General features: G+C 46.1%; 1 protein-coding gene across 2 annotated transcripts in view; it reads left to right on the top strand.

Annotated features, from left to right (window-relative positions):
- Positions 1-732: 732 nt before the first annotated feature.
- The window catches only part of LOC135223711 (uncharacterized), a 103,311-nt gene continuing 76,707 nt past the window's right edge, over positions 733-27,336 (top strand). The window contains exon 1 of one of the 2 annotated variants that reach the window (XM_064262446.1): positions 733-846. Coding sequence is in view for 1 of the 2 variants with exons in the window: in XM_064262445.1 (XP_064118515.1) it covers positions 755-774 (20 nt within the window). In the remaining variant the exon portion in view is untranslated. The remainder of the gene's footprint in view (positions 847-27,336) is intronic. The other variant, XM_064262445.1, reaches the window with a different exon arrangement.

Below are 27,336 nucleotides of genomic sequence, written 5' to 3'. Positions count from 1 at the left end.
CCTTCACTGGCATAACTGACTGTCCTTCTAGCTGATTTGGGGGGAAACCTCTATAAATTTTATCAATTTTTTCATTAATGATAGATTCTAATTTTCATATTATACAAACATTTCTCAAACTAATTATTGTATGGAAAAAAAAAATAAAAACTCCGAATTCGTAAAGTGATGCAATATATAACAGCGTAATTGTACCAAATCACTGCAATCGACATTTTGTCAAAATGTGCTGACCGGCGACCGCTCTTTTGTTCCTGTTCTTAAAGTATGGCTACAAAACTTGAAACCACGAAATCCTTAAAAGACAAATATGTTTAACGTACTTTCTCCAGCATCCAATAGGTATGTGAAAGGTGGATGCATATCTGAAGTATTGCTTTTATTTGTTTGTTTATTGATGTTAATATTCCTTACGTTCACAACATCCAAAAAAAGAGTGAAAATATGAAGCCTGAAATCAGGTGCCACATAGAGGAATGGAATAATTTCCACGACAAATCCCTGGAAAATACGACCGCAATATTATCTACTTTCAAATTTGCCGCTAATATTTTCTTTTACTTTCATGATACATATTTACACATATTTGTTTATATCGTATCCAAAAATCTTGGCTACCTCAACATTTTTTCCTGCAATATTTGACTTTATTCGGTACTTTGAATTTCGTTATATATTTATTTGACCAAAAGGTACAAAGGCAAAACAAAAATTAGAGTCTCGTTTGACACTAGAGTACTTAGGCAAAACAAATATGGCTGGTTGTCAAAATATGTAAAGATACATTAATTTTTTGTTAGCCGTTAAAGTTGCTAGAGTAATACAAATAGTCTAGTTTTGTAGAAGGTAAGCAGCTTTCCAATTCCTCTTAGTGCCAATCACTTGGTGAAATATTTAATTAGGGAAGAGATTCGAATAGCAGTTTAATGGCCAAAATTTCCCCTCCAATGTTGTGACTCAGATCAGCTGATCATGGTGATGAGATTAATGCTCCTAATTCCTACGAGCATATTACACCGATAAAGTGATGGTTATAGCTGAAGGATGAATGGCTTGTAAATAGTAATGGCGTTAGGTGCAGACCATATTAAAGCTAGATCTGGGCCTACTTCATGCATGATAACCAAATGGCCTACCCAGGCCCAAGGTGACCAAGGTTGCTAGGCCTTGGTACCCTTAGCCTTCTATGTTCTAACCATGAGAGTTAGGCTACAATATTCATGAAAAAAAGAGCATGTTTACCACTTGCTTGTCTAAGTATGGGTCAGTGATGGGTTGTAAACTATGGCGGGGTAGGCTATACTAAAGTGCAGAAAGGCTTACGGTAGGAATTTTTATTGTTGAATGCTTTTAGGGTTAGGTGTAGAGTAAAACACCACTTTGCAGACAGGCGGACACTGTACTGCTGCACGGTCACTTTCCCAAAAAATAACTTTAGCACTTCCAGTATCCTGAATAAGGCGCCAGTCATAACCCAACCAGCATGGATGCAACACTTTGAGACCTCTAGGTACTTTCCTCTTGAAGTAAGTGTTTTCTCCCAAGTCACTAAATGATGCCATAATATCCGGTTAAACGTAAGTTGATGAAAGTCTAGCCATGCTCAGTGCAAACTTACTCCATGACGCTTTTGAAATTTTTACTTCAATCACCTTATGTTTAGAAGATTGACTCCATCTCGATGTTTGCGGAGTCACTTGTGTCAACAAACTTCCCATTTCCTGTGCTAAATCTGCACACCACTTGTACCCATAGATGCTGGGACACTTTCTTTATAACAATCTCAAACGATGAGGGTGTATCGACCTCCGGACGGGTAAACATAGCGATTGTTTGGGAAGAAGAAGAATAAGAAGAGTACACTATATAACATTTAAATAATTAGTTAAAGACCAGAATAAGGTTATGAATTGCATATATTTATTACGTATTCAGGATAATTAATTTGAAAATATTTGTTGTAGTAAAAGTAACCAGATCCCTGACACAAATTTCATCAGTTTTGCTGTGAACTTTAGCTACGATGTTGTTTGTGCTTTCCTATTTATTTTTCAGTGTTGCCAATTGTTTTGTGTTTACCCTCCAAACTTTGGATAAGACGTAATACACAAAACCTTGGAAATAAGTGAATTTAGCATATCTATTTGTAATATATATATATATACACACAAATATAAGAGCAATTTTATCATTATTGCATTACTGTGACATCTAGAATTCATGGAAACAGTTTGTAAAGGCATCGGCGTATGTGTCAAGTTCTACTAAATTGGCAACGATGACTTGCCATTCCTAGAACACATTAAAAATTACATTTGTTTCAGCTGTACAATTATTAAAAATTAAAAACAAATGATTTCAGTCATGCAATTATTAGAAATAAAATAAAGTCAAAATAGTAATGTAGACTTAAATAAATGAAAAGTGCTAGTAAAAAAGTACAGTTTTTTGTCAAACAATACACCAACCTGTCATCTGCTTGACTCGTGGATTCTGGCTGCCAGACGTACAAAAGTATTCCCGCCATGGCTTTGCCGTAAGCAAACTCACGTAGTCTAAGTGGAATTTGGAGTGAATTAAGAGTGAAATGTGTAAAATTACAATGAAATAATCACTGGAGTTTCTTTTGTGATGTCAGTAAGGATGAACCCACCGATAAGGTAAAAATGAGTTGAAAACATGACCCTGGGAATAAGACGTCTCATACTTTCGCTAATATAGGCTACAAAATGTTGTTTTATTGTGCTAATTACAACTACAATCTTGAGTAATATCAATAAATGTTACATATATATGTAAATCTTGTTCAAATGAGTGCTGGGAAGGCTGGGAAGGACGTGTCTGCAAGTGTATGCCCGGATTGTGCACGCGATGAAACCATGCCATATTAGTTTTAAAAATATTTTACAGACTTCACATGCTTATTTTACTTCATATGGCAGTTTTATATATCTCATTTTGTTGGCGAAACCTCAATCTTTTGAATGATATGCTTAAATATAGAATTGTATTGTTGTTTCACAGTTAAATATTGAGTGAAAAAAGTGACCGTTTGACGGATCAATGTCCGCACAGTGGTGCTTTACCCTATAAGAGGATAGCCGAGATACACTAACTCATCCATTATATAAGATAATTTATAATGGGGATGTAATTGTAGGCTTAGGTGTAGGCATGCTTACATAGTTTCAATGAGTCCTTTCTCTTCATGGGAGAATTAGGATAAAATACCTAATACCTAGTGCAACCACCTTATCAAAAATTAGAATTTTATACATTCAACTTCCCTGCCAGATATATACTTAGCTATAGACTCCGTCGTCTCCGACAGAATTTCAAATTTCGCGGCACACGCTACCGGTAGGTCAGGTGATCTACCGCCCTGCCCTGGGTGGCAGGACTAGGAACCATTCCCCGTTTTCTAATCAGAATTCTTCTGTCGCCCGGGCCATCAACATTGTTGTTGGTTCCTCTCGATTGGTTTTTCTTTTTTCACCGGCAATTGATCTTCTTGACCGACTTTTGGTGACGTATCTGGATTGTTGGATTGGCATACGCTTTTGTGGACTTGATTTTGGATTTTTCTTTAAAAATGTCTGACTCTGGAATGGTTGTGAGACGTTGTGTGAATGTAGGCTGTAAGGTGAGGTTGCCGAAAGCTTCGGTAGACCCTCACACTGTATGCAAGGGTTGCAGGGAGTATGAATGTTCTTTTACTAATACTTGCAAGGAATGTGAGAATTTGAGTGAGAACGAATGGAAGAATCTAACTAATTATTTGAAAAAGTTAGAGAGAGAAAGAGTGAGGAAGGCTTCTTATAGAAGTTTAAGTAGTTTGAGATCTGAACTAATTCCTAGCTTGGGATCTTCCCCAAGGGTAAGTATTGCTACTTCTCCTTCCATTGCAGCCCCTTCTCCTATTGCAGAACCTGTAGATTCAGCGAAAGAACTTGCGGATCTAAAAGCGCCTTCAAGTTGATGGAAAACAAAATGGCTGCCATACAAGGTAAGGCTAGTGATTTTTCAGTGGACATGATATGAGTGTCCCCGTTGTAGTGGAGGGGGCATCTGGTCGGCTCCGCAACGCTCCTAGGTCTAGACCTCTTCCAAGCTCACATGCCCAGAGGAGAAGGAATGTCGAAAACCGAAAGGAGGTTGTGGAGAATCCCCACCGATCAGGTGTCCCTTCGGCGGTTTCTGTGACACCCCAGACTGCCAAGGATCGCTATTGCAAAAGCGTCCTGCGTGAGTGTTTTTCGTCGTCGGGATCTTCATCTCCGAGACGTGATTGGAGGGATTCAGATCGATCTCGACCACTCAAGAGGAGTTGGAAGGCTCCGACGATTGATTCGAGCCCAGAAAACTTCCCTGAGGAGTCTCCTTCGGGAGTTAAGAAGGCAAGAAGAGCCATTCTTTCAACCAGAGTGAGAAGGAGTCAGGAGGTGGAGGCTATGGACTCCTCCCCTCCTTCCCCTCCTCCCGAAGAGGATAAAGAGGAGGTTACGAAGAGGTTCATGATGGCTATGCAAGAACAGATTTCGTTTTTTGTAGGAGTTCTTTCAAAGGAGCCTCCTAGAAGGAAAGACTCTTCCCTTCCGATCAAAAGATCCTCCAGACGTATGGAGGTATCTGCCGCCAGGATCGATGCTCCTACTCGAGGTGAGGCTTCCTGTACGAACGTGGATGAACCGATCAGACGTCTGGCACCGGGCCAGGGTGAGGAGTCACCCAGGAGGCAGGAGCCAAGAGCCAGGAGTGAGGAGTCAACCAGGAGGCAAGAGCCAAGAGCCAGGAGTGTGGAGTCATCCAGGCAGGAGGCAGGAGCCCAGGGGAGGCAAGAGCCAGGAGCAAGAGGCAGGAGTCAGGAGTCAGGAGTCAAGAGGCAGGAGTCAGGAGGCAGGAGCCAGGAGTCCGGAGTCAAGAGGCAGGAGTCAGGAGTCAGGAGGCAGGAGGCAGGAGTCAGGAGGCAGGAGTCAGGAGTCAGGAGTCAGGAGGCAGGAGTCAGGAGTCAGGAGGCAGGAGTCAGGAGGCAGGAGTCAGGAGGCAAGAGTCAAGAGCCAGGAGGCAGGAGTCGGAGACTCTTTCCTGGAATTTATGACTCTTCTCCAAATAGGAGCTCCTCTCCTTCAGATCGTAGGAGGTCTTGGAAGGACTCTCCCTCCAAACGAGAGCTTTCTCCTTCGTCTGATCGAGGTTTAGACGATTTGTCTGATGACGAACCTCCTGCAAATGAAGGACTCTCGAATTATAAGGTCTTAGCCTCATTGTTGCTACAAGAGTTTGGAGACTCTCTTAGTCCGGCGGCTCCTCCTCCTCCTCGTTCTCTCTTTTCGAGCTCGGCTACGGCAAAATCTTCGGCCTTTCTGAAAATGAAGCCTGCAATTTCGATGAAGAAGGCACTCCATTCTTTAGATTCTTGGATGGACAAGAAGAAAGAGTTGGGAAAGACTGTAGTATTCTGCATGCCTCCTTCCAAACTCCATGGAAAGAGAGGTATTTGGTATGGGACAGGAGAGACTATGGGTCTTTCTCTTCCTGCCTCGGCAGATGCGGACTTTCCAATTTAGTGGAGGCCTCTAGACGTCACTCCTTAGGATCGGTCAGATCAACGTGGAGCACTTCGGAGTTGAACCACTTTCTAAAGGGACTTTTTGTCACTTTAGAGGTGTTCAACTTTCTGGATTGGTCACTCGGAGTTCTGGCCAACAAATCTAAAGATCCGGAGTTTCTTAAAAAACCCACCCAGAGATTCTCCATAGCGTCCTGTCTTGCATGGACAAGGCAGTACAGGACGGTTCGGGAGAAGTGGCTTCCCTTTTTGGTGCTGGTCTTCTGAAGAAGAGATCAGTATATGGATCCCTATTATCAAAAGGGGTTTCTCCGAGCCAGAGGACTGCTTTATTGTTCGCCCCTCTGTCGGATCATCTGTTTCCTTCTCAGTTAGTGAAGGATATATCTCGCTCGCTAACTGAGAAAGGCGACACAAGACCTACTAGTACAAACGTCCAAGAAAGAGGACGCCAGTAGTGTCGACGATTAAGAAGGACTCTCGTCCTCCTCAGCAGCCCTTTCGTGGAGTGCAGCGGCTCGTCCCCCCCCCCCCCTGCCAGAAAGAAGAGCTCTGACAAGAGAGGAAGGTCTTCCTTTAGACCTTTCAAGAAAACCAAATGACTTGTTGCTCCTTCAAGCACCAGTGGGCGCCAGACTCCTGAACTTTGCAGGAGTATGGGCAAAAAGGGGAGCCGACCTTGGTCAGTGTCGGTCCTAAAGAAGGATACGTTAATCCCTTCGAGGACAGCCCTCCCCTAACATCTACGCCTCGGGAACTGTCAGCGAGGTGCAGAGACCCTGTAATGAGAAAGACTCTCCTTCAAATGGTGGAACAAATGTGGGAAAAGGAGGCCATTGAACTTGTGCAGGATCCACACTCCCCGGGATTTTACAATCGCCTTTTTCTAGTACCAAAGGCATCGGGGGGGTGGAGACCAGTTCTGGACGTAAGCGCTCTGAATCGCTTTGTTCAGAAAAAGAAGTTCCGCATGGAAACGGCCGCTTCAGTAATGTCGGCTCTTCGTCCAGGAGATTGGATGGTCTCTCTGGACTTGCAAGATGCGTATTTCCACGTTCCCATTCACCATTTGTCAAAGAAATATCTTCGGTTTTTAATAGGAGACAAGATTTTTCAATTCAGGGCTCTGTGCTTCGGTCCTGTCTACAGCTCCGCAGGTATTCACCAACCTGAAGGCGAATGTGGCAAGATGGCTTCACCTAGAGGGAATAAACATCTCCCTCTACTTAGACGACTGGCTGATCAGGGCCAAGTCGGAGATTCAGTGCTTGGAGGACTTATCAGTAACAAGAAACATGATAGAATCGCTGGGATTACTCGTGAACCTCGAGAAGTCGCAGCTGATCCCCAGCCAGAGCTTGGTCTATCTGGGGATTCAGATGGATTCTCGGGGTTTTCGAGTATTTCCTTCGCGAGAAAGAATCACTCGAGGTTTGTCGAAAATCTCGAGCTTCTTAGAGAGAAAGAACAGTTCAGCGAGGGATTATCTGAGCCTTTTATGGACCCTGTCCTCACAAGAAAAGTTCTTCTCTCTGGGGAGGCTTCACCTTCGCCCTCTTCAGTTTTTCCTGAAAGGGGTGTGGAGTTTGGAAGACGGGACAACTCTCGGACATCTTCCCGCTTCCACAAGAGATAAAAGATCACTTGAAGTGGTGGATCCTTCCTCTTCAAAAGAACGAAGGCGTATCGCTTGCCCTGCAGAACCCAGACCAAGTGTTATATTCCGACGCTTCGGAGTCGGGATGGGGAGCGGCGCTAGGAGCAAGGGAGGTGTCAGGCACCTGGACAAAGGAACAGGTGTCCTGGCACATCAATTGCAAGGAACTAGTGGCCATACACCTAGCCTTAAAGTTCTTCGAAGAGATAGTCAGAGGCGGGGTGATACAGATAAACTCGGACAACACCACGGCTCTGGCTTACATACGCAATCAGGGAGGCACGCACTCTTTCTCCCTCTTTCAGTTAACAAAACACCTGTAACCTGGACAGAAGAAAGAGGCATAACTCTCCTCACAAGATTTGTACAAGGGATAAAGAATGTGAGAGCGGACAGACTGAGCAGGAGGAATCAGGTCCTTCCCACAGAATGGACTCTACACGAAAGAACGTGTGTCGAAGTCTTTGGTCCCTGTGGGGAGACCTCACATAGACCTGTTGCGACATTCCTCTCCAAAAGAGTAAGAGATCTTTTGCTCTCTAAGTGGAAGATCCGAGAGCCTTCGCAATAGACGCGTTTCTCCTGGATTGGTCGGGTGGGTGTGGACGCCTACGCCTTTCCCCCGTTCAAGATCCTGGGGGAAGTGCTCAGGAAGTTTGTAGCTTCAAAGAGCACGAAGTTGACACTAATAGCCCCATTTGGCCAGCCCAGGAATGGTTCACGGAGGTACTGGAGTGGATAGTGGACTTCCCCAGATCTCTTCCAAACAGACCAGATCTACTCAGACAACCCCACTTCGAGAGGTTTCATCACAACCTCCCAGGTCTCGCTCTGACTGCCTTTCGACTATCGAAAGACTTGTCAGAGCGAGGGGCTTTTCTCGCAAGGCTGCGGGCTCTATCGCTAGAGCCCGCAGAGCTTCGACGAGAAGAGTATACCAATCGAAGTGGGAAGTCTTTAGGAGGTGGTGTAAGAGTCAGAAGCTGTACTCCTCCAGTACCTCTATAGTGAATATTGCCGATTTCCTCCTCTTTCTGAGAGAGGAATCTCACCTATCTGTCTCAACAATAAAGGGATACAGAAGCATGCTGTCTTCAGTATTTAGAAATTGAGGGCTAGATATTGCAGACAACAAAGATCTACACGATCTAATTAGATCCTTTGAAACTTCAAAAGCAGCAACTCCTAGAACACCTAGTTGGAATCTGGACGTGGTCCTGAAATTCCTTTCATCGGATAAATTCGAGCCTTTACATCTGGCTTCCTTCCGCGACGTCACTAGGAAATGCTTATTCCTGTTGTCTCTCGCTACAGCCAAGAGGACGAGCGAATTGCACGCTCTAGATTCCACAGTGGGGTTCAAAGGAGATGCTGCCATCTGTTCGTTCCAGACAATGTTTCTGGCGAAGAACGAAAACCCGTCAAACCTTGGCCCAGAAGCTTTGAAGTAAAAGGTCTATCTAACCTCGAAGGCAGAGAGACAGAGAGGTCTCTCTGTCCAGTGAGAGCTCTTAAATTTTATTTAGAGAGGAAGAGACAGATGGGAGCTTGTCAACAAGGTCTTTGGTGTGCTGTGAAGAACCCCAAAAGACTCATGTCCAAAAACGCCTTGGCTTTCTTTGTGAGAAGCGTAATTACGGACGCTCACAAGAACTGCTCGGAGGAATCCTTCGGTCTTCTAAAGGTTAAGACCCATGAGGTGAGAGCAGTAGCAACGTCCTTGGCGTTCCAAAAGAATATCTCTTAAAAATATCATTGAGACTACGTATTGGAGGTGCAATTCAGTGTTTGCATCTCATTATCTGAAGGATGTGAGAGTGACCTATGAGAAGTGCTTCTCTCTAGGTCCATTTGTATCAGCAGATACAGTGCTGGATCTTGGAGCAAAGACTGATCCTTAAAATATTTTGTTTTATTGTAGTGTCTTACCGAACAATTATAGAGCCGTGATTTCCACGAGCGGCAGGATACTAAATTCAAATTTAGCGCGTCGGCGTCGCCAACACTGGTGGTGATGACATCATTCTCCCTCCACTCGAGAACCAGGTACAACTGCCCAGGTGAATCCAATTTCTTTTCCTGCCGGGCGTCCGGTGAACATCGGTGGTCGGTGCGGTTGGATGACTTTGCTTCGCTTTTTTTCTTGTGGAATTGATCTTCGGAATTGGTGAAGTACTCTTTTTTGGCGTTGTTGTTATTCTGCTTTTATTTAGGCGTTGCCATGTCGGATTCTAGTCCGTCGGGAGTTAGGTTTTGCATCTCAGGATGTAAAACTAGATTATCCAAGTTAGAATATGATTCTCACACTAAATGTGTTAAGTGTAGGGGACAGGTTTGTTCAGCAGATCGAACATGTAACGAGTGTAGTGATTGGACTGATTCTCAATGGAAGTTTTTTAGTTCATACTTGGAGAAATTAGCTAAAGACAGAATTAGAAAAGCAGCGCTTAGGGAAAGTAGACTTAGCTCCGCTTCGTCTTGCGATGCTTCTGTTCCTTCTGTTTCTCCTCAAATTGTTATGTCTCCTTTAACTACACCTCCTATTCCTCCTACTAATCCCACTTCTCCGGCTTCCCGTGTAGTTTCTTCCGACAGCCATTGCCAGTCTGGAATCGAGTTAGATCAGAAATTTCGGTACTAGCGAATACAGTTTTGCAACTTGGTAATTCAGTTAAGACGTTTTCGGAGAAAGTGGCTTCAGGTAAGAGTGTAGTTGAGGGTGCGTCTGTTTGTCCTGACACGTCTCCTAGACAAAGGTCACTGTCCAGCTCCCCGCACCGGGGAGAAGACATACCGGAAGTCAAGGGAGTCGATCGGGATTTGCCCACAAACAGGCGCCTCTCTTGTTGAGCCTGTTGCGCCTCAACAGGGCTCGGTTAAGTGTTGGAAAGGTGTTGCGGTCAGACGCCTTTCGAATGATTCAAGCGATTCGTCTCCGGTCGCGCGGCGCTCTTGGCGAGATTCGCCCGTTTCGCGTCCCTTAAAGAGGCGTTCAGGCGCCGATTCTTCGCCTCCTCCAGTCAAGCGGTATAAGGAGCCTGAGAGTAGGGTTGCGCCACGGCCGTTAGCGGCTCGTTCGTCGCCTCAATCTGTGCCTTTTTCGGCTCCATCTACTAGTAGAGATTGTGGTTTTAGCGCTGTAGCTAGCAGTTCTAAGGGTGTTTCTTTAGGCGCTTTTTCGTCTGTTACGCCTGATGCGCCTGTTTCGCCTCGAATTTCGGCGGCTCAGAGCAAGGCGCAAGTATGGTTTTTCCGCCTCCTCCTGCTGAACATTTAGGCTCTTCCAAGCCTACGTTAACTGTTTTTTATTCGTCTCTGGCGCCTTTGCGCAAGCAGTTAGAGATGTTAACCAACTGGATGAATGAGTCCAAGGGTGGTTCGAAACCTTCAGATCCGGTTGTAGTTCCGTCTACTTCTTCGGCGGTATCGGAGAATGAAGAAGAAGTAGAGGAGGAGGATTCTCATCACCTCTCGTGTTATTCACGTCTCCTTAGATTTCTTCTGGTATCTTATCCAGATTATTTTGAGAAAGCGGCTCCGCGCTCCCCACAACTTCGACTTTTTTGATGAGGAGGAAAACTTCAGACCCTCTCCTCCCAAAAAACTTGTTCTATCTAAAGCGGTTAGACATTCGTTGAAAGAGACTGAAAAATGGATGTCTATGAAAAGAGACTTAGGGAAGGCTCTTTTTGCTTACCCTCCCTCTAAGTTGCTTCGTAAGAGGTATAGGTTTTATGTAACTGGGGAAGCTCCTTCTCTGGGAGTTTCTGCCTACTCCCAGGGAGACTTCTCCAGTTTAATCGACTCCTCTAGAAGATCTGCTTTCGCCGCAGCGAAAGTTTTCTTTACAGCGCCTGAGTTGGACCACGTTGTAAAGAATCAATTTAAACTTTTGGAAGTCTTTAGCTTCCTTGATTGGACTATTGGCGCTTTAGCGGCCAGATCGAAGATTGTCCTTCTCTTCTCAGGAGTTAGCGGAGGATTGGATTGGTGTTTCTGTCCTGTGCGGACAAATCCATTAACCTCTTTCCAGACGATGTAGTGTTGTCATTTCGTCTGCGCTAGATAAGAAATCTACTTCGGATTTACTGGCACAGTCTACTAAGAGACCTAAAGCTCCTGTGGAGACTGTTCCTTCGGTTTCTCCTCTGGCCCAAGTGCCTTTTCGAGGGAGAAAACCCAAGCGCTTCTTTCGGCCGAAGTCGAATTTGCGACCTCAGTCTAAGGCCTCGGCCAAGGTTAACAAACCTTCCAAATGAAAGCTCGGTTCTTCATGCACCAGTGGGAGCCAGGCTGGCTATGTTTTTTGGGAGGAATGGGAAAACAGAGGAGCAGAAGCCTGGGTAGTGCAAGTACTCAAGTTCGGCTATCGTATTCCTCTCGTTTCACCACCCTCGCTCTCACCTGTGCCAATTCCATTCCAGGCATACTCTCCGGGCTCAGACAAATTTCTGGCGCTAGCCGCAGAAGTGGAAAGCGCTTGTTCTCAAAGAAGCGATAGAACAGATAGAGGGGATTTTCCTCCAGGCTTTTACAATCGCCTTTTTGTAGTTCCCAAGTCATCAGGGGGCTGGAGGCCGGTTTTGGATGTGAGCGCCCTGAACTTGCATGTCCAGAAAACAAAATTTCATATGGAGACCACTCGGTCGGTTCTGGAGTCCATCAGACAGGGGGATTGGATGGTCTCTCTGGACATGCAAGACGCTTATTTTCACATTCCGATACATCGCGAATCTCGGAAGTACCTGAGGTTCATGTTCGAAGGCAAGGTGTTTCAGTTTCGGGCGCTTTGCTTCGGACTGGCGACCGCGCCTCAAGTTTTCACCAGGGTTCTATCCCCGATAGGAAGCTGCTACACATATTAGAGTAAGAATCTCCCTCTATCTGGACGATTGGCTTCTCCGGTCGGAATCAGAGAGTCGGTGCATGAAGGACCTTGGAACAACTCTGGATCTTGCCAGAAAGTTAGGAATTCTGGTCAACAAACAGAAGTCCCAGTTGGTTCCATCTCAGAGCATCCTTTATTTGGGGATGATTCTGAATGCTCAAGTTTTTCGGGCTTTTCTGTCCCCGAAGAGGGTTCAAGGCTGTCTGGAGACAGTTCAGGAGTTCTTGGACAAAAAGGTAAGTTCTGCCAATCAGTGGATGAGGCTCCTGGGTAAATTGACGCCAGTGGAGAAATTTGTGACGTTGGGAAGACTGCACATGAGACCTCTGCAGTTTTTCCTGAGAGCCTCTTGGTGAGGAGGAACACACAGACTCGATTACCTTTCCTGTCACAGATCAAATAAAAGAGGACCTAAGGTGGTGGCTCTCTCGAGCAAGGTTGGAAGAAGGGTTAGTTTTATTGTAGTGTCTTACCGAACAATTATAGAGCCGTGATTTCCACGAGCGGCAGGATACTAAATTCAAATTTAGCGCGTCGGCGTCGCCAACACTGGTGGTGATGACGTCATCTCCCTCCACTCGCGGGAGAACCAGGTACAACTGCCCAGGTGAATTCAATTCTTTTCCTGCCGTCGTCCGGTGAACATCGGTGGTCGGTGCGGTTGGATGACTTTGCTTCGCTTTTTTTTTCTGGTGGAATTGATCTTCGGAATTGGTGAAGTACTCTTTTTTGGCGTTGTTGTTATTTTGCTTTTTATTTAGGCGTTGCCATGTCGGATTCTAGTCCGTCGGGAGTTAGGTTTTGCATCTCAGGATGTAAAAACTAGATTATCCAAGTTAGAATATGATTCTCACACAAATATGTGTTAGTGTAGGGTACAGTTTGTTCAGCAGATCGAACATGTAACGAGTGTAGTGATTGGACTGATTCTCAATGGAAGTTTTTTAGTTCATACTCTGGAGAAATTAGCTAAAGACAGAATTAGAAAAGCAGCGCTTAGGGAAAGTAGACTTAGCTCTGCTTCGTCTTGCGATGCTCTGTTTCCTTCTGTTTCTCCTCAATTGTTATGTCTCCTTTAACTACACCTCCTATTCCTCCTACTAATCCCACTTCTCCGGCTTCCGTGTAGTTTCTTCCGACACCCATTGCCAGTCTGGAATCGAGGTTAGATCAGAAATTTTCGGTACTAGCGAATACGGTTTTGCAACTTGGTAATTCAGTTAAGACGTTTTGGAGAAAGCGGCTCAGGTAAGAGGTGTAGTTGAGGGTGCGTCTGTCTGTCCTGACACGTCTCCTAGACAAAGGTCACTGTCCAGCTCCCCCGCACCGGGGAGAAGACATACCGGAAGTCAAGGGAGTCGATCGGGATTTGCCCACAGACAGGCGCCTCTCTTGTTGAGCCTGTTGCGCCTCAACAGGGCTCGGTTAAGCGTTGGAAAGGTGTTGCGGTCAGACGCCTTTCGAATGATTCAAGCGATTCGTCTCCGGTCGCGCGGCGCTCTTGGCGAGATTCGCCCGTTTCGCGTCCCTTAAAGAGGCGTTCAGGCGCCGATTCTTCGCCTCCTCCAGTCAAGCGGTATAAGGAGCCTGAGAGTAGGGTTGCGCCGGCGGCCTTTGTTAGCGGCTCGTTCGTCGCCTCAATCTGTGCCTTTTTCGGGGGGGCTCCATCTACTAGTAAGAGATTGTGGTTTTAGCGCTTGTAGCTAGACAGTTAAGGGTGTTTCTTTAGCGCTTTTTCGTCTGTTACGCCTGATGCGCCTGTTTTTCGCCTCCAATTTCGGCGGCTCCGAGCGAGGCGCAAGTAGTTTTTTCCGCCTCCTGCTGAACATTTAGGCTCTTCCAAGCCTTCGTTAACTGTTTTTTGATTCTCTCTGGCGCCTTTGCGCAAGCAGTTTAGAGATTGTTAACCAACTGGATGAATGATCCAAGGGTGGTTCGAAACCTTCAGATCCGGTTTTGTAGTTCCGTCTACTTCTTCGGCGGTATCGGAGAATGAAGAAGAAGTAGAGGAGGAGGATTCACATCACCTCTCGTGTTATTCACGTCTCCTTAGATTTCTTCTGGTATCTTATCCAGATTATTTTGAGAAAGCGGCTCCGCGCTCCCCACAACTTCGACTTTTTTGATGAGGAGGAAAACTCAGACCCTCTCCTCCCAAAACTTGTTCTATCTAAAGCGGTTAGACATTCGTTGAAAGAGACGGAGAAATGGATGTCTATGAAAAGAGACTTAGGGAAGGCTCTTTTTGCTTACCCTCCCTCTAAGTTGCTCGTAAGAGGTATAGGTTTTATGTAACTGGGGAAGTCTCCTTCTCTGGGAGTTTCTGCCTCCTCCCAGGGAGACTTCTCCAGTTTAATCGACTCCTCTAGAAGATCTGCTTTCGCCGCAGCGAAAGTTTTCTTTACAGCGCCTGAGTTGGACCACGTTGTAAAGAATCAATTTAAACTTTTGGAAGTCTTTAGCTCCTTGATTGGACTATTGGCGCTTTAGCGGCCAAGATCGAAGACTGTCCTTCTCTTTCCCAGGAGTTAGCGGAGGATTGGATTGGTGTTCTGTCCTGTGCGGACAAATCCATTAGGGATGGATGTGATGAGTTAGCTTCGCTCATCGCCTTTGGTACCCTTAAGAAAAGGCAACTTTGGTGCTCCTTTGCTTCTAAAAGGGTTACGTCCCAACAGAAGTCTGCTCTCTTGTTTGCTCCTTTTGTGAAAGATAACCTCTTTCCAGACGATGTAGTGTTGTCAAGTTCGTCTGCGCTAGATAAGAAATCTACTTCGGATTTACTGGCACAGTCTACTAAGAGACCTAAAGCTCCTGTGGAGACTGTTCCTTCGGTTTCTCCTCTGGCCCAAGCGCCTTTTCGAGGGAGAAAACCCAAGCGCTTCTTTCGGCCGAAATCGAATTTGCGACCTCAGTCTAAGGCCTCGGGCCAAGGTTAACAAACCTTCCAAATGAAAGCTCGGTTCTTCATGCACCAGTGGGAGCCAGGCTGGCTCTGTTTTGGGAGGAATGGGAAAACAGAGGAGCAGAAGCCTGGGTAGTGCAAGTACTCAAGTTCGGCTATCGTATTCCTCTCGTTTCACCTCCCTCGCTCTCACCTGTGCCAATTCCATTCCAGGCATACTCTCCGGGCTCAGACAAATTTCTGGCGCTAGCCGCAGAAGTGGAAGCGCTTGTTCTCAAAGAAGCGATAGAACAGATAGAAGGGGATTTTCCTCCAGGCTTTTACAATCGCCTTTTTGTAGTTCCCAAGTCATCAGGGGGCTGGAGGCCGGTTTTGGATGTGAGCGCCCTGAACTTGCATGTCCGAAACAAAACAAAATTTCATATGGAGACCACTCGGTCGGTTCTGGAGTCCATCAGACAGGGGGATTGGATGGTCTCTCTGGACATGCAAGACGCTTATTTTCACATTCCGATACATCGCGAATCTCGGAAGTACCTGAGGTTCATGTTCGAAGCAAGGTGTTTCAATTTCGGGCGCTTTGTTCTTCTGGACTAGACGACCGCTCCTCAAGTTTTCACCAGGGTTCTATCCCCGATAGGAAGCTGGCTACACATATTAGGAGTAAGAATCTCCCTCTATCTGGACGTTTTGGCTTCTCCGGTCGGAATCAGAGAGTCGGTGCATGAAGGACCTTGAACAACTCTGGATCTTGCCAGAAAGTTAGGAATTCTGGTCAACAAACAGAAGTCCCAGTTGGTTCCATCTCAGAGCATCCTTTATTTGGGGATGATTCGAATGCTCAAGTTTTTCGGGCTTTTCTGTCCCCGAAGAGGGTTCAAGGCTGTCTGGAGACAGTTCAGAGTTTCTGGACAAAAAGTTAAGTTCTGCCAATCAGTGGATGAGGCTCCTGGGCAATTGACGTCAGTGGAGAAATTTGTGACGTTGGGAAGACTGCACATGAGACCTCTGCAGTTTTTCCTGAGAGCTTCTTGGTGCAGGAAGACACAACCAGACTCGATTACCTTTCCTGTCACAGATCAAATAAAAGAGGACCTAAGGTGGTGGCTCTCTCGAGCAAGGTTGGAAGAAGGGGTTAGATTTACGACCCATCCTCCCCGAAACCTACAGTTCTTTTCCGACGCATCGGACACAGGTTGGGGGAGCCCTACTGGGAAATCAACGGACTTCAGGAGCTTGGTCGGAGAAGGAGAAGAAGTTCCACATAAATGTAAAGGAACTGTTAGCAATTTTCTTAGGGCTCAGACAGTTTCGGAGCTTAGTAGAAGGCCGAGTAGTGGCAGTGCATTCCGACAAAACTCCCACGGCTCTCTCGTACGTGCGGAAACAGGGGGGGACTCAGTCTTTCTCTCTGTACGAAGTAGCCAAGGATCTCCTCCTGTGGTCAAACGAAGCGAAGGTTCAGCTAGTCCCGAGATTTTTTGTTCGGGAAAGATGAAGTCCTGGCGGACGAGTTTAAGTCGTCAACAGCAAGTGTTTACCTCTGGAGTGGACTTTGGACAACAAGATTTGTCAGAAACTTTGGCGCCTTTGGGGACGACCGTCAATAGACCTGTTTCGCGACATCGAGGAACAACCGTCTCCTCTCTTTTGTTCTCCAGTCCCAGATCCTCTAGCTTGGTCGGTGGGACGCAATGCTGTTTGGATTGGTCGGGTCTGGAAGCTTATGCAGTTCCCTCCGTTCGGTCTAATAAGAGAGGTGCTGAACAGTTCATGTCGCACAGCAATGTAACCGCTAACGTTAATCGCTCCTTTTGGCCCGGACCGGAAAGAGTGGTTCCCGGACCTTCTCCAGTTGTTAGTAGACTTCCCCAGACTTCTTCCTCCAGAGAAGTGGCTTCTCAAACACCTCACTTCAAGAGGTTCCACCAAAACTTGTCCGCTCTAGCTCTGACAGGTTCAGACTGTCCGGAATCTTGTCAGAGCGAAAGGATTTTCAAGAAGAGGCTGCAGAAGCTATCGCTCGTTGTAGGAGAGTCTTCTAACAAACTCTATCAAGGGAAGTGGAGAATCTTCAGAGAGTGGTGTAGAAGTGCTAAAGTCTCTACTTCTGCGACCTCTTTAACAGAAATAGCAGATTTTCTTCTATTTCTTAGGAACTCTAAGAAACTGGCTCCTTCGACGATCAGAGGATATAGAGCCATGCTCTCTTCGGTTTTTCGACATCGAGGTTTGGATATTTCCTCCAATTCAGATCTGTCGGACCTCATTAGGTCTTTCGAAACCACTAAGCTCCCGCAAGATACAGTGGCTTGGAAACTTAGATGTGGTGCTTAAGTTCCTCATGGGGCCACCGTTTGAGCCTTTGAAGTCGGCTTCACTCAGGAACTTGACTAAGAAGGCACTCTTTCTTATTGCACTAGCTTCTGCTAAGCGTGTCAGCGAATTGCACGCTATAGACAAAAGAGTCGGTTTCTCTCAAGGCAATGCTGTATTTTCGGTATCTTTGACCTTTCTAGCCAAAAATGAGAATCCTTCTAATCCTTGGCCGAGGAGTTTTGTGGTAAGGAACTTATCTGATTTGGTTGGACATGAGGAGGAAGAAAGGCTCTTATGTCCAGTCAGGGCTATTAAGCAGTATCTGTTTGCCACTAAGGGTATCAGAGGACAATCTTCTAAGCTCTGGACCTGGGTTCAAAATCCCTCTCGTCCTCTTTCTAAGAATGCTATATCGTTCTTTATTAGAGAGCTTATCAGGGAAGCTCACTCGCATCCGAGAACGACAATCTTTCCGTTCTGAGAGTTAAGCTCACGAGGTTAGAGCAGTGGCAACTTCTTTAGCATTCAGAAAGAATTTATCTTTAGCTTCGATTCTTCAGAGCACGTTCTGGAGATCGAATTCGGTTTTTTTTGCGAGTCATTATCTCAAAGAGATAGAAACGGTTTTCGAGAATTGTAAAACGTTAGGTCCGGTGGCGGTTTCTGGCATGGTGTTGGGAGAAACGGCACAGGGGTCGTCACCTCTATGCTAACTTTTCACCTTGAATAGGTTGTCGAGTTCAAGGGAAGCTGGGGGTACTGAGTACCTGGGATACTCACCAGTCTGTTAGGTCAGATTTTACAATGGTTGGGTATATATGTTTTTAAATCTGGTGTTGGTGACAAATGTTTTGTATGATTGAATTTCTGGTCTTAGCCCAGGGCAAGGGCAATCTTTGTTGTTACTATCCTCCGTCAGTCAGCCTTGACTCCGCTTGAACTACTGGAAGGATTCCACTCCTGTAGAGGCTAACTTTGGGCAAATTCCAATTCCTCTACAATAGTAAGAAGAGCACCGACCAGAGGCAGTAACAGTCTGCTGTAGCTCTCTTACAAGGTAAGGTACAAACAGACACCTTCCCGAGTTGTTTACTGGTATTGCAATAAATGTAACCATTTAAAAATACTAGTGGTCCACTGAATCCCACTTCCCATAAATGGTGTAATCAGCTCTATAATTGTTCGGTAAAGACACTACAATAAAAAATGAAATTTTCATTATTAAAATGAAGTTTTATTGTATACTTACCGAACAACTTTATGGATTATACCCACCCTCCTCCCCTTAGGTGGACGGACGGGCAGAAAGAATTGGATTCACCTGGGCAGTTGTACCTGGTTCTCCCGCGAGTGGAGGGAGATGACGTCATCACCACCAGTGTTGGCGACGCCGACGCGCTAATTTGAATTTAGTATCCTGCCGCTCGTGGAAATCACGGCTCTATAATTGTTCGGTAAGTATACAATAAAACTTCATTTTAATAATGAAAATTTCATATTTACGACCCATCCTCCCGATCCTACAGTTCTTTTCCGACGCATCGGACACAGGTTGGGGAGCCCTACTGGGAAATCAACGGACTTCAGGAGCTTGGTCGGAGAAGAGAAGAAGTTCCACATAAATGTAAAGGATGTTAGCAATTTTCTTGGGGCTCAGACAGTTTCGGAGTTTAGTAGAAGGTCGAGTAGTGGCAGTGCATTCCGACAACTCCACGGCTCTCTCGTACGTGCGGAAACAGGGGGGGACTCAGTCTTTCTCTCTGTACGAAGTAGCCAAGGATCTCCTCCTGTGGGTCAACGAAGCGAAGGTTTCAGCTAGTCCCGAGATTTGTTCCGGGAAAGATGAACGTTCTGGCGGACGAGTTAAGTCGTCAACGAGCAAGTGTTACCTCTGGAGTGGACTTTGGACAACAAGATTTGTCAGAAACTTTGGCGCCTTTGGGGACGACCGTCAATAGACCTGTTCGCGACATCAAGGAACAACCGTCTTCCTCTCTTTTGTTCTCCAGTCCCAGATCCTCAAGCTTGGTCGGTGGAACGCAATGCTGTTTGGATTGGTCGGGTCTGGAAGCTTATGCATTCCCTCCGTTCGGTCTAATAAGAGAGATGCTGAACAAGTTCATGTCGCACAGCAATGTAACACTAACGTTAATCGCTCCCTTTTGGCCCAGAAAGAGTGGTTCCCGGACCTTCTCCAGTTGTTAGTAGACTTCCCCAGACTTCTTCCTCCAGAGAAGTGGCTTCTCAAACAACCGCACTTCAAGAGGTTCCACCAAAACTTGTCCGCTCTAGCTCTGACAGGGTTCAGACTGTCCGGAATCTTGTCAGAGCGCTAAAGGATTTTCAAGAAGAGCTGCAGAAGCTATCGCTCGTTGTAGGAGAGAGTCTTCTAACAAACTCTATCAAGGGAAGTGGAGAATCTTCAGAGAGTGGTGTAGAAGTGCTAAAGTCTCTAACGTTCTGCGACCTCTTTAACCAGAAATAGCAGATTTTCTTCTATTTCTTAGGAACTCTAAGAAACTGGCCCTCTTCGACGATCAGAGGATATAGAGCCATGCTCTCTTCGGTTTTCGACATCGAGGTTTGGATATTTCCTCCAATTCAGATCTGTCGGACCTCATTAGGTCTTTCGAAACCACTAAGCTCCCGCAAGATACAGTGACTTGGAACTTAGATGTGGTGCTTAAGTTCCTCATGGGCCACCGTTTGAGCCTTTGAAGTCGGCTTCACTCAGGAACTTGACTAAGAAGGCACTTTTTCTTATTGCACTAGTTCTTCTGCTAAGCGTGTCAGCGAATTGCACGCTATAGACAAAAGAGTCGGTTTCTCTCAAGGCAATGCTGTATTTTCGGTATCTTTGACCTTCTAGCCAAAAATGAGAATCCTTCTAATCCTTGGCCGAGAGTTTTTGTGGTAAGGAACTTATCTGATTTGGTTGGACATGAGGAGGAAGAAAGGCTCTTATGTCCAGTCAGGGCTATTAAGCAGTATCTGTTTGCCACTAAGGGTATTAGAGGACAATCTTCTAAGCTCTGGACCTGGGTTCAAAATCCCTCTCGTCCTCTTTCTAAGAATGCTATATCGTTCTTTATTAGAGAGCTTATCAGGGAAGCTCACTCGCAGTCCGAGAACGACAATCTTTCCGTTCTGAGAGTTAAAGCTCACGAGGTTAGAGCAGTGGCAACTTCTTTAGCATTCAGAAAAGAATTTATCTTTAGCTTCGATTCTTCAGAGCACGTTCTGGAGATCGAATTCGGTTTTTGCGAGTCATTATCTCAAAGAGATAGAAACGGTTTTCGAGAATTGTAAACGTTAGGTCCGGTGGCGGTTTCTGGCATGGTGTTGGGAGAAAACGGCACAGGGGTCAGTCACCTCTATGCTAACTTTTTCTTTCACCTTGAATAGGTTGTCGAGTTCAAGGGAAGCTGGGGGTACTGAGTACCTGGGATACTCACCAGTCTGTTAGGTCAGATTTTACAATGGTTGGGTATATATGTTTTTAAATCGGGGTGTTGGTGACACCATGTTTTGTATGATTGAATTTCTGGTCTTAGCCCAGGGCAAGGGCAATCTTTGTTGTTACTATCCTCCGTCAGTCAGCCTTGACTCGCTTGAACTACGGAAGGATTCCACTCCTGTAGAGGCTAACTTTGGTCAAATTCCAATTCCTCTACAATAGTAAGAAGAGCACCGACCAGAGGCAGTAACAGTCTGCTGTAGCTCTCTTACAAGGTAAGGTACAACAGACACCTTGAGTGTTTACTGGTATTGCAATAAATGTAACCATTTTAAAATACTAGTGGTCCCACTGAATCCCACCTTAAACCCATAAATGTGTAATCAGCTCTATAATTGTTCGGTAAGACACTACAATAAAATGAAATTTTCATTATTAAAATGAAGTTTTATTGTATACTTACCGAACAATTATGATTATACCACCCTCCCTCCCCTTAGGTGGACGGACGGGCAGAAAGAATTGGATTCACCTGGGCAGTTGTACCTGGTTCTCCCGCGAGTGGAGGGAGATGACGTCATCACCACCAGTGTTGGCGACGCCGACGCGCTAAATTTGAATTTAGTATCCTGCCGCTCGTGGAAATCACGGCTCTATAATTGTTCGGTAAGTATACAATAAAACTTCATTTTAATAATGAAAATTTCATTTTTGGGAAGTTGGTTGCGCTGTGGTAGAGGCTGGCCATTCAGTATTTTACCTTATGTAACTTATGCAGTAGTCACAGAAAACATAATCAGGAAGGCTTAGGCCTAACCTAATGAAACTTATGTAGGCTAGGTCTTGACAATTTAGGAGATAATCCATCTTACTGGTAGTGGGCTATCATCTCTGAGCTTGATTTTACTGAAGTTCACAACTAAGGCTATCCTATGTGATATTTTCAGTGGTGTAAAGGAGTGTTCAATTTGCAAAAGTCCTGCAAGTGCATGTTGACAATGATGGTGCAAATGATGTAGATTCAAGTCCTAGGTCAGGATATTTTTGGTTAGCCTAGTTGTGTTCCTATTCCTTTTAGAATATTGTTCGTGGAGTTTATTATTTCTCATGAGCATCATATTACATATTATAGTAACTTAGTGACTTTACCTAAAGTAATTATGTAGGCTGCCAACCTTTATCCTAGAAGGCTAATATAAAGTGTATACATGTAGTATATTACTGAATTATTGTATTTCCTTCTGATCCCCTAATAAGGTTGTATTTATCTCTTACATATGGTACTTTATCTATCTGTAGGTCTGTAGTGTTGGCTGTAATTCTTTGTGTTAACTCAACTCTTAATTTTACAATTGAAGTATTTTTTATTATTATTCAAACAATTGTTTTTATACATTCAACTTCCCTGCCAGATATATACTTAGCTATAGACTCCGTCGTCTCCGACAGAATTTCAAATTTCACGGCACACGCTACCGGTAGGTCAGGTGATCTACCGCCCTGCCCTGGGTGGCAGGGCTAGGAACCATTCCCGTTTTCTAATCAGAATTCTTCTGTCGCCCGGGCCATCAACATTGTTGTTGGTTCCTCTCGATTGGTTTTTTCTTTTTTCACCGGCAAATGATCTTCTTGACCGACTTTTGGGTGACCCGTATCTGGGATTGTTGGATTGGCATACGCTTTTTGTGGACTGTTTTGTGGACTTGATTTTGGATTTTTCTTTAAAAATGTCTGACTCTGGAATGGTTGTGAGACGTTGTGTGAATGTAGGCTGTAAGGTGAGGTTGCCGAAAGCTTCGGTAGACCCTCACACGGTATGCAAGGGTTGCAGGGAGTATGAATGTTCTTTTACTAATACTTGCAAGGAATGTGAGAATTTGAGTGAGAACGAATGGAAGAATCTAACTAATTATTTAAAAAAGTTAGAGAGAGAAAGAGTGAGGAAGGCTTCTTATAGAAGTTTAAGTAGTTCGAGATCTGAACTAATTCCTAGCTTGGGATCTTCCCCAAGGGTAAGTATTGCTACTTCTCCTTCCATTGCAGCCCCTTCTCCTATTGCAGAACCTGTAGATTCAGCGAAAGAACTTGCGGATCTAAAAGCAGCCTTCAAGTTGATGGAAAACAAAATGGCTGCCATACAAGGTAAGGCTAGTGATTATTCAGTGGACAGTGATATGAGTGTCCCCAGTGTAGTGGAGGGGGCATCTGGTCGGCTCAGCAACGCTCCTAGGTCTAGACCTCTTCCAAGCTCACATGCCCAGAGGAGAAGGAATGTCGAAAAACCGAAAGGAGGTTGTGGAGAATCCCCACCGATCAGGTGTCCCTTCGGCGGTTTCTGTGACACCCCAGACTGCCAAGGATCGCTATTGTAAAAGCGTCCTGCGTGAGTGTTTTTCGTCGTCGGGATCTTCATCTCCGAGACGTGATTGGAGGGATTCAGATCGATCTCGACCACTCAAGAGGAGTTGGAAGGCTCCAACTATTGATTCGAGCCCAGAAAACTTCCCTGAGGAGTCTCCTTCGGGAGTTAAGAAGGCAAGAAGAGCCATTCTTTCGACCAGAGTGAGAAGGAGGCAGGAGGTGGGGGCTATGGACTCCTCCCCTCCTCTTCCCCTCCTCCCGAAGAGGATAAAGAGGAAGTTACGAAGAGATTCATGATGGCGATGCAAGAGCAGATTTTCGTCTTTTGTAGGAGTTCCTGTCAAAGGAGCCTCCTAGAAGGAAAGACTCTTCCCTTCCGATCAAAAGATCCTCCAGACGTATGGAGGTAGCTGCCGCCAGGATCGATGCTCCTACTCGAGGTGAGGTTTCCTGTACGAACCTGGATGAACCTATCAGATGTCTGGCACCGGCCAGGAGTGAGGAGTCACCCAGGAGGCAGGAGCCAAGAGCCAGGAGTGAGGAGTCAACCAGGAGGCAGGAGCCAAGAGCCAGGAGTGTGGAGTCATCCAGGCAGGAGGCAGGAGCCAGGAGGCAAGAGCCAGGAGGCAAGAGGCAGGAGTCAGGAGTCAAGAGGCAGGAGCCAGGAGCCAAGAGGCAGGAGTCAGGAGCAGGAGGCAGGAGTCCGGAGTCAGGAGGCAGGAGTCCGGAGTCAGGAGGCGGAGTCAGGAGCCAGGAGGCAGGAGGTCAGGAGGCAAGAGTCAAGAGCCAGGTGGCAGGAGTCGGAGACTCGTTCCTGGAATTTATGACTCTTCTCCAAATAGGAGCTCCTCTCCTTCAGAATCGTAGGAGTCTTGGAAGGACTCTTCCCTCCAAACGTGAGCTTTCTCCTTCGTCTGATCGAGGTTTAGACGAGTTGTCTGATGACGAACCTCCTGCTAATGAGGGACTCTCGAGTTATAAGGTCTTAGCCTCATTATTGCTACAAGAGTTTGGAGATTCTCTTAGTCCGGCGGCTCCTCCTTCTCCTCGTTCTCTCTTTTCGAGCTCGGCTACGGCAAAATCTTCGGCCTTTCTGAAAATGAAGCCTGCAATTTCGATGAAGAAGGCACTACACTCTTAGATTCTTGGATGGACAAGAAGAAAGAGTTAGGAAAGACGGTATTCTGCATGCCTCCTTCCAAACTACATGGAAAGAGAGGTATTTGGTATGGGACAGGAGAGACTATGGGTCTTTCTCTGCCTGCCTCTGCAGATGCGGACTTTTCCAATTTAGTGGAGGCCTCTAGACGTCACTCCTTAGGATCGGTCAGAGCGACGTGGAGCACTTCAGAGTTGAACCACTTTCTAAAGGGACTTTTCACTTATATAACTTACCCGGTGGTTACATATAGCTGTCGTCTCCTGACGTCACGGCAGAATTTGAAATTCGCGGTAGCGCTAATGGTTTGACAGGTGATCCCTCTACTCCCGCCCGTCTACCGGGTACCGGGAACCATTCCAACAATAAATCAGAAGTTTCCTGCCGTCGGAACCGGTAACACGGTTCCTCTGCTGGTTGGAATTTGGATTTGATCATCTTGGTTTTCTCCTTTTGGTGATGTACCTTGAGTTTACTGATCTTTTTGCTAGCGCTATAGTTATTTTGGTTTTGATATTGTTGTCCTTTTTAGGAATTATTTTGAATTCTTCACGATGTCTGACACCGGCTCTGTTCAGTATAGGGTGTGTAGTAGTGGGTGTAAGACTAGACTTCTTAAAGCTTCACTTGATCCTCATTCTACTTGTGTTAGTTGTAGGGGACGTGAATGTTCTTTTGAGAATACGTGTGAAGAATGTAAGTCTCTAACATCTCAGGAGTGGAAGGCACTGGGAAAGTATATGAGAAAGTTAGAAAAAGATAGAATCAGAAAGGCTTCACAGAGATCTTCTTCTAAGTTAGTGAGTAGCCAGGATATTCCTCTGAATTCTATTAATCCTGTTCCTATTAACCCCGTAGTGGTTGCTCCTGCCCTCGAATCTGTATCTCCCGATCCCGATCCCGTGTCAGTATTACGAGCCGATATGGACTCGAAATTTGTCTCTTTCCTCACCACTATGCAGAAAATGGGTGAGACAGTGCAAGAAGTGGTAGTTAAGTGTGATAAATTACTTAGTGCAAGTGTAGTGGAGGAGGTGGTTGTTCGTCGGCCCGTTCGTTCTCCTAGGTCTAGGCCCCTGTCAAACTCCCAGATCCTGGGAGGAGGCATGCCGAAAACCGAAGGGAGGCGAACGGGACCTGCTCCCGAGCAAGCAGCCGCCCCCTCAAGCAATCCTGTAGCCGTATACCCAGGATGCTGTCGCTCACCATTGGAAAGGTGTGCGAGGAAGTGTTTTTTCGTCAAGTGACTCTAGTTCAGATGTTTCCTCTTATAGAGGTTGGCGTAATAAGACTTCTAGACCGCTGAAAAGGTCGCGCGATGTTTCGCCTGCTGCGGTTCCCAAGAAGGTGGCGGCTGCCGAACCTTCGTTGTATTTTTGGGAGGAGCCTGAAGCTTTTTTACTCCGGCGGTTTCGATTTATCCCCTTCTCTCATAGAAGTTGGAGAAGCCGAACACGGCACAACTCCTTCGGAGCCTTCTCCAGAGCCTCCTCAAGGCGCTGTCGTCAGTAGCAAAGATAACTCCTGCGGCTCCAGACGTGTGTTTGATCATCCTTCTACACCTCCCGCGCCTTCTACGTCGGTGGATCCTCAACCTTCGGTGTTTGAACAGATGAATGCCAAGTTAGGCAGTATCTTGGAGCTTTTTGGCAAGTCTCTTTCGTCCCCGAATGCGCTCCCGACCGCCTTACATCTTCCGCAGACTACTGTGCAGTCCTCTTTCGCAGGCTCCTTTGCAGTCGTCCTCTTCAGGCTCAGACTCTCCATGTGACTCCTCTTCAGACGACACTTCAGGCGCCTGGTCGGACTCCTTTCCTGACTCCGTCTATGGCGCCATGTCAGGCTCTCGCTCGAGCGCCAGCTCAGCCGCCAGCGAGGCCGCCAGCTCAGCCGCCAACGCAGCCGCCAGCTCAGCCGCCCGGATACGTCTCAGTACAGGCTCAGACGTCTTCTCCTGCTTTCTCACACCCTCCTCGGACGCGTCAGGGTGTGACTTCGCCGAATAGGATTCCTCTTCCGATGGAATGTTCGCCAGTTTCGTCGAAGGAAGCTTCGGATTTGGAGGAAGAAAGAGAAGGACTTACAGAAAAAGACAAGCATTTGTCGGGGTATAAACTCCTTTTACGATCCTTTGTTGACAACTTTGGAGATTCTTTTGCGCCTTCCGTTCCAGTTTCTCCTAGTTCGCAGTGGAAAAAGGACAGTAAGCCTGACTCCTCGTCCTCGTTCACGCGTCTCGTCCTCTCGATTTCGGCTAAGAAAGCTATCAAGAAAGTTAACGCTTGGCTTTTGGAGAAGAGGGAACAGGGGAAAAATGTTTTTTGTCTTCCCCCTTCGAGACTTTCGTCAAGGAGCCGTGTCTGGTATGACACTGGAGAATTTTTTTTTCCGTTTTTTCCCTGGGTGTGACTGCCTCCGCTCAGGGAGACTTTTCTAGTCTCGTGGACTCTTCCCGCAGAGCAGCCCTTAATACTGCTAAGATTTTTCTTTTCAACAAATGAACTGGAGCATCTTTGCAAGAGTGTTTTCCGTGTTTTCGAAGTTGTTAGCTTCCTGGATTGGGCATTGCTTTTCGCTGGCCAGGAAAGTCAAGTCATTTGGACTTTCGGAGGAGCAGTTGAAGGATTTTGCCTCGGTACTGGATTGTATCGATAAAGGCATCTGTGATGGAGCTTCGGAGCTCGCTGCCATTTTCGCCTCTGGAGTTGTTGAGAAGAGTACAGCTTTGGTGCTCCTTCTTGTCGAAAGGGTTTCATCGAACCAGAAGTCTGCCTTGCTCTTCTCTCCTTTGGACAAGAAACACCTATTTCCGCAAGAGATTGTGAGCGAGATCGCTCAATCTTTAACACAGAATCGACCCAGGATCTTTTAAACACAGTCAGTGAAGAAAGCCCAGGAAGGATAGGCTCCGGTTCTTTCTGCTTCTCGGAGTGCTCCCTCCACGGAAGCCCCTAAACCATTTCGAGGGAGAGCTCCCGTGCGATCTTCCTCCAGTTTTCGTGGGAGAGGTAGAGCCTCTTC

This window comes from Macrobrachium nipponense, chromosome 10 (assembly GCF_015104395.2).
Source record: "Macrobrachium nipponense isolate FS-2020 chromosome 10, ASM1510439v2, whole genome shotgun sequence".
Lineage (NCBI taxonomy): Eukaryota > Metazoa > Arthropoda > Malacostraca > Decapoda > Palaemonidae > Macrobrachium > Macrobrachium nipponense.
The sequence above is the reverse complement of the archived record's forward strand: the minus strand, read 5'-3'. Positions and strand labels throughout refer to the sequence as shown.